The sequence below is a fragment of the Octopus bimaculoides genome, chromosome 4, assembly GCF_046866305.1.
Source record: "Octopus bimaculoides isolate indiv1 chromosome 4, ASM4686630v1, whole genome shotgun sequence".
Taxonomy (NCBI): domain Eukaryota; kingdom Metazoa; phylum Mollusca; class Cephalopoda; order Octopoda; family Octopodidae; genus Octopus; species Octopus bimaculoides.
Genome location: NC_142931.1, coordinates 135,557,034 through 135,570,821, shown reverse-complemented (window position 1 = coordinate 135,570,821; position 13,788 = coordinate 135,557,034). Strand labels below are relative to the sequence as shown.

The 13,788-nt window shown below is 36.7% G+C and overlaps 1 protein-coding gene across 3 annotated transcripts in view; it reads left to right on the top strand.

Moving 5' to 3' along the window:
* Positions 1-13,354, top strand: part of LOC106880170 (glutathione hydrolase 1 proenzyme) — a 91,309-nt gene extending 77,955 nt beyond the window's left edge. For all 3 annotated transcript variants that reach the window (XM_089351554.1, XM_014930015.3, XM_052967512.2), the window contains exons 7-16: positions 1,159-1,232; positions 2,470-2,657; positions 3,483-3,561; positions 3,877-4,007; positions 5,813-5,910; positions 7,315-7,476; positions 8,830-8,950; positions 9,441-9,567; positions 10,361-10,471; positions 11,511-13,354. In XM_089351554.1, the coding sequence (XP_089207680.1) occupies positions 1,159-1,232; positions 2,470-2,657; positions 3,483-3,561; positions 3,877-4,007; positions 5,813-5,910; positions 7,315-7,476; positions 8,830-8,950; positions 9,441-9,567; positions 10,361-10,471; positions 11,511-11,671 (1,252 nt within the window). In that variant the 3' untranslated portion in view covers positions 11,672-13,354. The remainder of the gene's footprint in view (positions 1-1,158; positions 1,233-2,469; positions 2,658-3,482; positions 3,562-3,876; positions 4,008-5,812; positions 5,911-7,314; positions 7,477-8,829; positions 8,951-9,440; positions 9,568-10,360; positions 10,472-11,510) is intronic.
* Positions 13,355-13,788: the final 434 nt, after the last annotated feature.

The window sequence follows — 13,788 nt, the reverse complement described above, 5'->3', positions numbered from 1 at the left end:
CTGGACTGGCTTGTGCGGGTGGCACATAAAAGACACCATTTCGAGCGTGGCCGTTTTCGTGCGGGTGACACGTAAAAGCACCCACTACACTCTCTGAGTGGTTGGCGTTAGGAAGGGCATCCAGCTGTAGAAACTCTGCCAAATTAGATTGGAGCCTGGTGTTGCCATCCGGTTTCACCAGTCCTCAGTCAAATCGTCCAACCCATGCTAGCATGGAAAGCGGACGTTAAACGATGATGATGATGATGATGATATATATATATATATATATGTATATATATATATATATATAATTTTTCATAGAAAACCATGTAATCATTACCAATATAGCAAGAGATTTCACCGCAAAAAAGTCTAAATTAGACTCCTTAGGGATCGTTCTCCTTGTTTATATATCCAAAGTTTTAAATTTAAATTTAAGAGAGAGATTTGACGCTAATATCCATTATTATTGTAATTTATTCCTATGTCAACATAAATTACAATAATGGATATTAGCGTCAAATCTCTCTCTTAAATCTAAATTTAAAACTTTGGATATATATATATATATCTGAAAGATTAAAATTAATCAAAGGACACACACATAAGTGTGTGTGTATTTGTGTGTGTTTCATTAAATCCATGACTATATTCAACTTTTATCTTTTCCATTTTATATTTTCCATATTTTCTTAATAGCCTTTTACACTTGATTTGGAATTCAAATCCATATCCAGCTTTCCCAAACCTTCACAGTTTTGATATCAAGAACTGAATTGAATATATTTGGTGTTTGTGTTCATCACCATCATCATCATCATCGTTTAACGTCCGCCTTCCATGCTAGCATGGGTTGGACGATTTGACTGAGGACTGGTGAAACCGGATGGCAACACCAGGCTCCAATCTAATTTGGCAGCGTTTCTACAGCTGGATGCCCTTCCTAACGCCAACCACTCAGAGAGTGTAGTATGACTCAGAGAGTTCGTTGTTATATACTGATTGAATTCATCTAGACTTTCCCATTAAAGGTTTATTGGCCATTAGCATTATTCCTCAGCAACCATTTGTGGATTTGTTTGTTGCAGTCAAATTTTAACCTTTAGATTTTGCATTTTCTAAAATGTTGTTTCATATGGTATTATTGAATTATTTTCCATTTTTCTCCCTTTCCAGATTATCTTGGTCCGATCTTGTGATGCCTGCTGTAAAATTAGCTAGACATGGTTTTGTTGCCTCGGAAAGTTTTGGTAAGTCATCATCTTAGATATATCTATAAATGCAATTAAAACATCTGGTTTTTTAACTTTTTTTAGCTTTTTTTTCTTCTTCTTTCATCTAACTTCACTGTTTGGTTGAGTCCTAAAAGACACCTTTTGAATACATTGTCTCCTTACAGTATATCTGGTTAACCTTTTTGAACTTATATCTCTATAATCTGTCTTCATCTGTGAAATCAAAATGTTTTGTTTTTAATCCTTTCATGACTTTATTTCTCGTGAAATATACTGCCTGTGTGTTTCTTTGAATTTTCAAAATAATCAAGAATTTGGATAGATTTAGTCAAGTAACTTTTATATTTATTTCTATATCAAGCTGGTATTAAAGATATGATGGAAAGTTTTAATTTAGATATGAATACATTTTGCATCAGAGAACCGGAAACAATCTCAAACAGATGCAATACACACATACACATACACACACACACACACACATATATATGCCTGAAATATACTAACCAGCACACCTAATTTCCACATCAACAGTGACATTGATCACCTTTACCTAAAACAAAACCTACAAGTCTGCACATATATACACATAGACCGAGTGGCATCCATGTTCTATATATATATATAATTTAAATTTTAATGAGAAGATGCATCAAAATGTTTGGAGAAACAAACATTTAACCTTAACTTAGAAAATCAATACAGAAATTATGGAAATTATGAAAATAGAATTTTTATTTACTAGTTAATCAATTCAGATTTAAAAATCCATAAATTATTATAATATATTTAAAAGGATTCATTTAAATAACTTTTGTACATATGCTAATGAAATGGCATGCATTTAATATTTATTACATAAATGTACAATTAGTCTATTATGAAAACATGTACAATGTTTATATAAGTAAATCCTATTAAATATTATATTAGTGACATGTTACTGGAGACTGGGGCTTTGGTTTCATTTGTGCCATATTTCAAGGAATGTAAAGGAAAACATTGTGAGTGACAGATGTCGGCCATTTTAATAAAAATAAAAAGAAGGTATGCAGAGTGAGCTAAACGAAATTGTTTAACTGTGAATTGAAACCACATAGCAAATACTACTTTCAAAGCATTTACCACCTTTCTACAATGCCAGCATCAGTGGGATTAGTTGAAGAGATAGCCTGAAGAAAATTACTTCAAATTTCTGGCTGCCTTTTTATCATATGAGTAATTAAGCATTTTTTCTCTTTTTGTTTTTCAGTTAAAAATATGGAGATGGTGCAGGATGGAAATGCAGAGTTTCTTGCATCATTTTTTCCAAATGGAAAGATTCCATCAGTGGGAGAAATAATTTACAGGAAAGATCTTGCTAATGCCCTGGAAACCATAGCTAATGAGGGGGCTGATGCCTTCTATAATGGATCCTTGTCCGAGGAAATAGTCAAAGCTGTAAACTATTTTTTTTTTTCTTTTTAATCTTTTGTAAAATACTTTTGGTGCAGAATGATTGTTAAATGAAGCCAATGCCAGCTACTGATTGTCTCTGTTGTAGTTTTTGACTTCGCTTACATCTCTAATAATTTTCAGAAAAGAGCATTCCTCTGTATATCTAAGCTCTCAGAGTTATATAATGTTGTGTGTGTGTGTGTCTGTGTACTTTTGTGTTTGCCTCCACCATTGGAGGTTAGAGCAGCAGACTCGTGGTCATAGGATTGCGGTTTAGATTCCCAGACCGGGCGTTGTGAGTGTTTATTGAGCGAAAACACCTAAAGCTCCACGAGGCTCCAGCAGGGGATGGTGGCAAACCCTGTTGTACTCTTTCACCACAACTTTCTCTCACTCTTACTTCCTGTTTCTGTTGTGCCTGTAATTCAAAGGGTCAGCCTTGTCACACTGTGTTACGCTGAATATCCGAGAACTACGTTAAGGGTACACGTGCCTGTGGAGTGCTCAGCCACTTGCACGTTAATTTCACGAGCAGGCTGTTCTGTTGATCGGATCAACTGGAACCCTCGACATTGTAAGCGATGGAGTGGCAACAAAATAGTATTGCATACTCTGCTGTCCTGACACGAAGTCACATCTCAAACTCATGTTTCACATTCATATTGTTACACTGCCATAGTATTGCATTTCTCTGGTAACACAAACATTAAACCCACAACTTTTAAAATACAACACTGTTTGAAACACTTCTTTGCTACCATAGTATTTTTCACACAGTCAAATATCCCTATTACAAAATACCTTTGCATTTTTATTCATTTATTTCAGACAAAGAAATTTATTTCCTTAGAAGATCTTCGTGAATACAGTGTGATCAAACGTGATACTGTGAGCACAACATATGGCGGTAAGTCGTCTTTTTTGTAAATTGATTTATCTCTTTACAATACGCAAAACTATCATCATTGTCATCGGTTAACATCTCCTGTGACATCACAATTTTTTCTCACACACTGTCTTGCAATCCAAAATACTACACTTCTTTGGAGGAGGAGGAGGAGGAGGACTGTAACATAGAAGGGCCACAAACCAAAGCCAGTTAGTTTCTGCCAATCTCTTTTGGAAACTATAATAATACCATCACAATTAGTTTCCTTAATAAACTTATTAATGTAATTTCTCTCTCACTTATATTTGCCTTTCTGTTGTTATTTTCCTTTAGATCATGCTGTCTTATCCATTGCTCCACCATCAGGTGGTGTCGTTCTGCTGTCAATTCTTAACATCTTGAATGGATACCATTTTGGACCTGCAGATCAATACTCAGCCAAGACGTACTTCAAATTAATTGAGGTGAGTAATTTTATGCCAGATATTTATAGGTGCAGGCATGGCTGTGCAATTAAGAAATTTGCTTCCCAACCAGGTGGTCTTAAGTTCAATCCCACTGAACAGCACCATAGACATGTGTTTTCCACTATAGCCCTGAGTTGACCAAAGCTTTGTGAGAGATTTATTAGACAAAAACTGAAAGAAGCCCATTGTGTGGGGGGAGGCGTGATTGTGTTTGTATGTACTCTTGTCCTTGCATCACATGATGGTTGTAAACAAGCATCAACACCAAGCAAGCGATGTTGTTCACTTCCAGTCTCCCATGAGAAACATGTTTGGCCTTGTGGAAACATTACCTTGCTGGAAAACAGTTGATGGTTAATGACAGGAAAAGCACCCAGCCACAAAAAAATCTACCTCAGTAAACTCTGTCTGACCCATGCAATCATTTAAAAGTAGGCATTAAATGTTATATGTATGTATGTATATATATAATGTATGTGGTTGTCCATCTACCAGCAGTAATGTTGTCATTTCTCCTGTCAACAAATCATCTGCTGGCTTTGCAATTTCGAAGTCCTGTGAAATGAGAGATCCTTTCCATGAAAAACAGGTAAGGGCTAGGGCATCCATTTGTGAAACAATGTGTTAATAATATATACTCATGTAACTCCTGTTAACATGGAAAATTGGACACCGCCTAACTTGGTTTCACAAACAAAGATTTACAAAGGAGGCTGTCCTTGTCTGTTGCTGACTTACTGATGCCCAACAAATCCTGTTTAGGAGAAGCAGGCACAACTGCAGAAAACTGCATGGGAAAGTGGGTTCATCAGGGTTAGCAGTAGTAGTGTCCTCGTTTTTTATCCTTTTGCCTTTGTCTGCAAGGATGATCCTGTGGGGCCTTCAGAGAAGGTCATTACCCAGATGCTAGTGAGATGCTAAGCTTCATGGTCAGCAGCAAGAACAGATCACAACTGGTGGTCAGTGTGGCAGGCACCAATAGATTTCTTTAGGGAGTCCTTGAACCTTTTCTTTGCTGCTCCTCTATCATGGTGACCAGAGGAGAGTTCACCATACAGCATGATCTTGAGAAGTCAGCGATCCTTCTTCCTAGTGATGTGTCCTGCCCAGTCTGTTTCTACAGCAGAGTTCCTTCAATGTCGGTGACTTTTGCCTGCTCAAGGACTTTGATGTTAGTCACAAAGTCACTCCAGTGGATGCTTAGGATGGTGCAAAGGCAGCACTCTTGAAATTACTCAAGGAGTTGTAGGTGGTACTAATAGATGACCTAACACACTGAGCCACACATTCTTCGGATGGTTATTGTTCCAAACTCTTGTACTTTCTGCCAAATGCTCTCTGTCAAAAGCATCTCTCTGTCTGCACTTCACAATAGACTGTGGTCCCTAGTGCAAAGGTTCATATACAGTTCTGTAGAACCCCTTGTGCTAGTGTCTGAATTTAACTGAGTTTTTTTGGTGAGGTTTTCTCCACCACTCATTTTATATCTCTCAAAGTTTGCAATGGAGATTGCTGCAGATGAGACAGAAGGTTGCTGTCCTCCTGAGGCAATATGGGTTCACAATATGTACCCTGTGGGCAAATCTCTTCGTCACTTACATCAAATCAGTCTTTGTTCTTATGAATATAAATACAAACAAAAAATATAAACTGTCCAGTGGTATCCCATTGATCTACTTTTACTTATTTGCTTTGTCACTATTTCATCTTTGTCAACAAAACTTATTCCAGTTTAGTGTAACTGTGAGCTTCATACAACAAAGCCATTTCTAAGGAAATGATTTATTATTTTACCATTGTAGGCATTCAAGCATGCATATGCCCAGCGGGGCAGTTTAGGAGACCCGTCTGACAGAGAATTTCGGGAAAAAATTATGAACAGTACAAATTATTTCCTTAGGTGAGTTACTTAAATTTTTTACATATACTCTCTTTTTTTCTACATATTCTCTTTTCATATTCTCTAAACCCTAAAATCGTATGGTTTGTCTATACCCATGCATACAATCTCTCCCGCAAAAAATCACCTTCCTAACACCCACCCCACCCACAACTCATCTTCCTAACACCTACCCCCACCTATGTTCACCATTCACTGCATTACCCCCTCACTCCCATAATTATCTATCTGCTACTCTCCCTTCATACTCTTTCAAACTCACTTACCTGCCTGCTTCCCCTGTCCAATCCTCTGTATTTCTTCTCTTATATTCACCTCCCTGTAACTTGGGGCTATGCCCTGAAACATCTTCACCACAATCTTCTCTCTTTTCCAACTGGGGTACCCATCAATCTCCTCTACAGCAAAACGCCTGTTTCTATCCCTCTGCCATAAAGCCACCTCCTTCAGTTGAAGTGCCTTGTCTTGTGAATCACTTGGTGACCTCACTAATGCTGGTGGCATGTAAAAGACACCTGACACACTCTGAAAAGTGTTTGGCATTAAGAAGACCATCCAACCAATGAAACCCTGCTGAAGCAAACCCTGCTGAAGCTTAGTGCAGTCCTCTTGCTTTCCAGCTCCTGTTAAACAACCCAACCCATGCCAGCATGGAAAACAGGCATTAAATGGTGATGCTTCATATATGCTCCTTTTCCACACTCATTTTTGTACACACTCCCTGTTCAGAATAGGGTTTTTGTGGTATATTTGTTTTTCTAGATGTTTTGAATGACATTTTTCATCGTTGAATTTGTTAATAGTTGGTTTTTCTCTAAATTATATATGTATTATGTATTGGGAAATTTAATTTAGAATTGCTAAATTGAATTTTCCCTGTAAGTTTTGGAATTGTATTCCCTAATATTATTATATATATATATATATATCATTGCTATTATGCAAAAGTGTTGTAAGTCCAAAACGTTGCTTTACCAGAAGCATTCCATTGCAAAACCATTGTACTACACTTTGACAATTTTTGATATCTTGGCATCTGAAGAAGCTGGAGATAGAATAGTTTAACCAAAAAGACTGGCTATTGAATATTGAAAAAATATTGAAAAAAATGCATTTGGATGAATTTGGACATACGACAGTTTAACATAATAGCAACATTATATATATATATATATATATACATATATATGTAAGGTGAGCTGGCAGAAATGCTTAGCAGTATTTCACCTGTTGCTATATTCTGATTTCAAATTCCTCCATGGTTGACTTGCCTTAAGCATAATTTATTTCATTGCACCATGGATTATTTCCGTATTAACAGTGAAGAAATAATCTCCAGTTATCCTCACTACGCCACATATCTTCTCACTAATTCTTATGTAATCTATGTCTAATGTTTCTTAGTCATGAAGCAGCAAAGACAATTCGTGAGAAGATCAACTCTATGAACTACACCTCCGATTATAACATTTCAAGATACTTGCCTAGTTCTGTCTTTCGAGAAGACAAAGGAACGGCCCATGTCTCTGTAATAGACAATGATGAACTCATGGTTTCAGTCACAACGTAAGTTCTTCCTTTCTTCAATCTCAGACAAACTTTCATTTCTGCAATATATGATCATAGCTGGAGTAAAGAAAAATTCGCTTCGACTTATACTGTTGGTGACATTTATTTCCCTTTGTCTTTCTATTAGGTTTTCAGATATTTTCCCCCACCCCCATTTATTATAATCCTTATCTTTCATCAATAATTGAAGGTGATGGGCAATGGTATCTTGAGAGCATCCCATCTTCTGTGCCAAATCCTTCGTGGATTGGTATGGATCTTAAGGGATGAGTTAGTTCAATCAATCCTCATTGAACTCAACAGAGTTCTAGTGTGAAAACTATTTCTGTGCGATTCTTTCGGCAATAGTGCCTTCTCTGTGCACAGCACAAATGTCTCAAGCAGTTTTGGTAGCTTTGAAACCTTAATAGAAAGCAAAGAGAAGCAGATATCAAAAATGCACATTTTGTTGGGGTTTTTTTATACTTTGCATTTCATCATCATATATCTGAAAAGAAGTAAAATTTATTCAAATTTCAAAAATGATTAACAAAAGTTGTAGAAGAAGAATAAAGCTACAACAAAACCCCATCAAACACTATGATAAAAATATTGTTTGTCTTAATTCAAATAATAGTGGAAAGAAATGAATGGATTTATTTGACAACCCAACAGATATATTCATAAGTAAACTTTAACACCTCTAAATAAATAATAAAATAATGATTACCTACAAAAATCTCCTGATATAATCTCCCAGTAGATCAAGATTTCTATTGCGATTTTTACACAAAAAGTCTTACAACTTTTATTTACAATCCTACACTTTTTTATTCAGATATAAACTTTACACCTTGCTGTGTACAAACTCTACAGTATTCAAATTTCTACACCTGAGGGTACAGTTTTACAATATTTTACTGATCGATTCTTTGTGTGTGCACACATATCTATCTATCTATATATATATATATATATATATATATATGTATATAAACATTATGCTCCAGATGTAACCCTTACATCTGTTGTATGCACCACTATATTGCACTCCAGATGTAAATATTTTATCTATTATATACACCACTCTATTGTACTCCAGATATAAACCTCACATATACTATATACATCACTACAATACACTCCAAGTATAAACTATTTTCTAATATATACACCACTAAAGTAGACTTTAGATAGAAATCTTACATCCACCATGTAGAACATTACACTAAACTCCAGATATAAACTTCACAGATACTATACGCTGCACCACACCCAGAGATAAGCCCCACATCCTCTCCATACAGCACTACAACTACACTCTAGATGTTTCCATGTTTTAACTGTACATCAACTATTTTATCTCCACAGTACTATCAACACATGGTTTGGTTCACATCTTCTCACAAAGTCTGGAATACTTCTCAATAATGAAATGGATGATTTCTCCACATCAAAACATTTGAACTTCTTTGATATTCCTCCCAGTCAGGTAACACACAATAGTCTTCTGACTTCTTAACCTCACAGCTATGTCTGTATTATTATATATGTCATCATCATCGTTTAACGTCCGCTTTCCATGCTAGCATGGGTTGGACGATTTGACTGAGGACTGGCAAACCAGATGGCTGCACCAGGTTCCAATCTGATCTGGCAGAGTTTCTACAGCTGGATGCCCTTCCTAACGCCAACCACTCAGAGAGTGTAGTGGGTGCTTTTACGTGCCACCGGCACGAAGGCCAGTCAAGCGGTACTGGCAACGGCCACACTCAAAATGGTGTATTTTACGTGCCACCTGCACAGGAGCCAGTCCAGCAGCACTGGCAACGATCTCGCTCGAATGACTTTACACGTGCCAGGAAGGCCACGCTGGGCACAGGTGCCATCACGATTTCGCTTTCGTACACATTTTTTAATCAATTTGAACAAAGCAATTATTAGATGTTTCCATTGTTCAGGTGTAATTCATTAACTTTCAGGTAAATGACATCAAACCTGGCAAACGGCCTCAGTCGTCAGTAGCTCCTGCAATTGTCCATTCTCTGAGCGCACCATGTGACCTGCGTTTAACAATTGGAGGAACCAACGGTAGTAAAATACCCTCAGGTAAGCCAATGGTGTATTTTATATTTTTCACTTGTTTCAGTCTTTGGACTGTGGCCATTCTGGGGCACTGCCTTGAAATGTTTAGCCAAACAAATCAACTGCAGTATTATTTTTTTTTTTTTTTTTTAAATCTGGTACTTATTCTGTTGATCTCTACTGTTGAATTGCTAAGTTACGGGGATGTAAAGAAACCAATACCAGTTGTGATACAAAGACAAACGTACACACACTTACTTTCTTTACTTGTACTTGTTTCAGTCATTTGACTGTGGCCATGCTGGAGCACCGCCTTTATAGTCGAGGAAATCGACCCCAGAGCTTATTCTTTGTAAGCCTAGTACTTATTCTATCGGTCTCTTTGGCCGAACCGCTAAGTTACAGGGATGTTAACACGCCAGCATCTGTTGTATTTGTATAATCTTTTACTGGTTTCAATCATTAGTTTGTGACCACGCTGAGACATTGGAGAATTTTATTTGATTATACTGAGCCTTGTACTTCGTCTGTTACTTGTTTTATTGATCTCTATTTATCAAACAGCTACGTTCATCTACAATCCATATCTTAGCAGATTAAATACATCATGTACACAGGCTTCTGCGTTTAAACATCATTCACGTCTTAAAACTATGGTAGAGGACACCCATCCTAAGTGGCATGTAGTGTTATTAAACCAAGAACTGTGTGATTGTGAAAAGGTCTTAACTGAACAGCTTCACACACACAATATTATGTGAGGATTTCCCCCCCCCCAAAAAAAAATATCTAATATTGTCAATGGTTTACCTTACAGGTATTGCTGAAGTTTTAATCAATATACTGTCGTTTAAAATGGATCTGCAAACTGCAACAACTGTACCTCGACTTCATAATCAGTTATTCACCAATATGACAGAATATGAAAGTAAGTAGTCTACTCTCCTTAACCCTTTAGTTACTGTATTTATTTTGAGATGCTCTCTATTTCATCTGCCGTTACGTTCTGAGTTCTAATTCCGCCGAGGTTTGCCGTTCGTCCTTTCGGGGTCGATAAATTAAGTACCAGTTACGCAATGGAGTCGATGTAATCGACTTTGTCCTTGTTTGTACCCTCTATGTTTAGCCCCTTGTGGGCAATAAAGAAATAAGAAATGTTAGCACACCGGGCGGAATGCCCAGCAGTATTTTGTCTGTCTTTACGTTCTGAGTTCAAATTCCACCGAGGTCAACTTAGTTTATCGACCCTAAAAGGATGAAAAGCAAAGTACCAGTGGCATGCTGAGGTCAATCTAATCAACTGGCTCCCTCCCTGAAAATATCGAGCCTTGTGCCTAGAGTAGACAAGAAAATAGATTCATAGGAAGGCAGCAAGCTGGCAGAAACGTTAGCACGCCGGGCGAAATGCTTAGCAGTATTTCATCTGTCTACGTTCTGAGTTCAAACTCCACCGAGGTCGACTTTGCTTTTCATCTTTTTGGGGTTGATAAATTAAGTACCAGTTGTGTACTGGAGTCGATTTAATCAACTGGCCCCCTCCCCGAAAATATCGGGGCTTGTGCTTTGAGTAGAAAAGAACATAGATTCATAGGGCTGGTTTCCCAGTCCATTGCAGGACGACTCATTTTTGCCAGCTGCTTGGACTGGAACAACATGAAATGAAGTGTTTTGCACTTCACTCAAGAACACAATGCATTGCTCAGCCCAGGAATGCACCTTCACTAGCTGCATAGGTTATGCTATGACGATTAAACAATACAAGGTTCCCTATGAAGGTTATACAATTCTTGGTTCCCCATGAATCAAATAATTTGCTAAGATTTTTAACAAAGTTTGTTTATTTTTCTGCACTGTTTTTTCCCCAAAATTTTATATACCTGAAGGTATCTTTTAATTTACCATAGTTGTCTTTAATAAATTATCTTGGATGTAATAATTCTAAATATCTCTGCTTTATTTCATTATAGCAAATTTCAATGCAACTATCGTTAAGGCTTTATCCAGAATGGGTCAAAATATGGTGAAGCAGAAGAAGCCAATCAATATCGTTCAATTTGTGGCCAAGAATTACTCGGACATTACAGCCATATCGGATCATCGTAAAGGAAACTATTCAACAGTTTATTAAATAACCTCTTCTGGGAGACAAAAATAAAACTGTGACAGGATTCAATATCAGACAATGGAGGAAGATTTTACCAGATGTTTCCACTGAAATATATACTCACACACGTTTATACAAGTATACGGGGACCATGCACATATCTCAATGTATATGTACACACACGTATACAAGACCAAGCATATATCTCAAATATGTACAGAAACACATACATACGCACACAGACAAATTTCTCTCACCTTTGGTTTGGTTCTTTTAAACTATACAAATTGCCATGACAGGTAAAAAATATCATTTTAATAATTGTTATCTTCCTTTCTTTTAATATTTAATGTTTCATAAATTGTTATTATTGCTTATTAGTTATTTTTAAGACGGCACCCACTACACTCTCTGAGTGGTTGGCGTTAGGAAGGGCATCCAGCTGTAGAAACTCTGCCAAATCCAATTGGAGCCTGGTGTAGTCATCTGGTTTCACCAGTCCTCAGTCAAATCGTCCAACCCATGCCAGAATGGAAAGCGGACGTTAAACGACGATGATGATGATTTGGCAGGATTGTTAGCACATCAGGAAAATGCTTTGAGGCAGTTCTTCCAGCCTAATGCCCTGGGTTCAAATGTCACTGACATTAACTTTGTCTTTCAATTCTTTTGCCTCAATGTAACAGAATAAAACCCACCCCACAAAATTTCAGTTCTTGTGCTTCATAAGTAGAAAGTTGTTTATTATTATTATTATTAAGGTGGCATGCTGGCAGAATCGTTAGTAAGCCAAATAAATGGCGTAGTGGCTTTTCTTCTGGCTCTTTACATTCTGAGTTCAAATCCTGCCAAGGGTTTGAACTTTGCCATTTATCCTTTCGGAGTCGATAAAATAAAGTTCCAGTCAAGTACTGGAGTGGATATAATCGACTTGCCCCTCCCCTCAAAATTGCTGGTCTTCTTCCAAAATTAAAAAGAATTATTAGTTTTTGTTATTATAGAAGGGCAGCAATTTGGTGGAATTATTAGCATTTCTTCCCGCTCTTAATGTTCTGAGTTCAAATTCTGCTGAGTTCAACTTTACCTTTCATTCTCTTGGGGGTTAATAAAATAAAGTACCAGTGAAGGGGTCGATATAATCACTTTGACATCTCTCCTCAAAACTGCTGGCCTTGTACCAAAATTCAGAAGAATTTTTACCTTTTATCATTAAGAAAGAACAGAATCATTAGCATGACAAACGAAAACACCTTGTCATGTTCAGAGTTCAAATCCTATTGGGATTTACTTTGCATTTTTTCCCCTACACAGTTCATAAACTAAGTACCAATCTAGTACTAGGATTAATTAAATCAACTATACTCCTTCCTCTAGAGTTAAGGTCTTGTGCAAAGCACCAGACAAAATGGTTTTAAAGAACCTCAGTTTGAATTCAGATTCCACCAAAATCAACTTTGCTCTCTTTGAGCAGTTGATTAGATCAGTTCATTCAAGTAATGGCGTTGATATAATTGCTTGCTTTCTCCATCCAAAATGAACGGCCTGGAGCCTATATGAAAAATTATCAACATATCTTAATGTGAATTGTTTCTATGTCTACTTTTATTCAGATGCTGCTATATATATTATATTATTATTCCCCATCTCACTGGGAACTTGTGTATAAATTTATTTTGAAATATAAAACAGCAATGTTTTTAAATGCAATTTTGAATATTTTTGTATACTTAACACCAAAAAAATGTGGTCATTTTTGTCATACAATTATTTCTCATAAGAATAATTTTACAGGACTTGTGAATCAATTGGGATGGAAGAATAAACCCCTACAAAGTGGTGCTCCAGCATGGCTGCAGTCCAATGACTGAAACCAGTAAAAGAAAAGACATAACAAAAAAAATGTAAGAATCCCTCGTTATCAACAAATTTCTTTCCTTCTCTCACCATCTGTCTGTCTGCCTCTCTTCATGTTTGTTTGTTTATCATTTTCTTATACAGTATCTGGTTTTTATCTCATCTTTCTCTGGAGAGAAAATTCTTTTTAAACTTAAGAGAAACTTTTTAATCTCCAGAGAAAGAGATGAGATAAAAACCAGATACTGTATAAGAAAACGATAAACAAACAAACAAACATGAAGAGA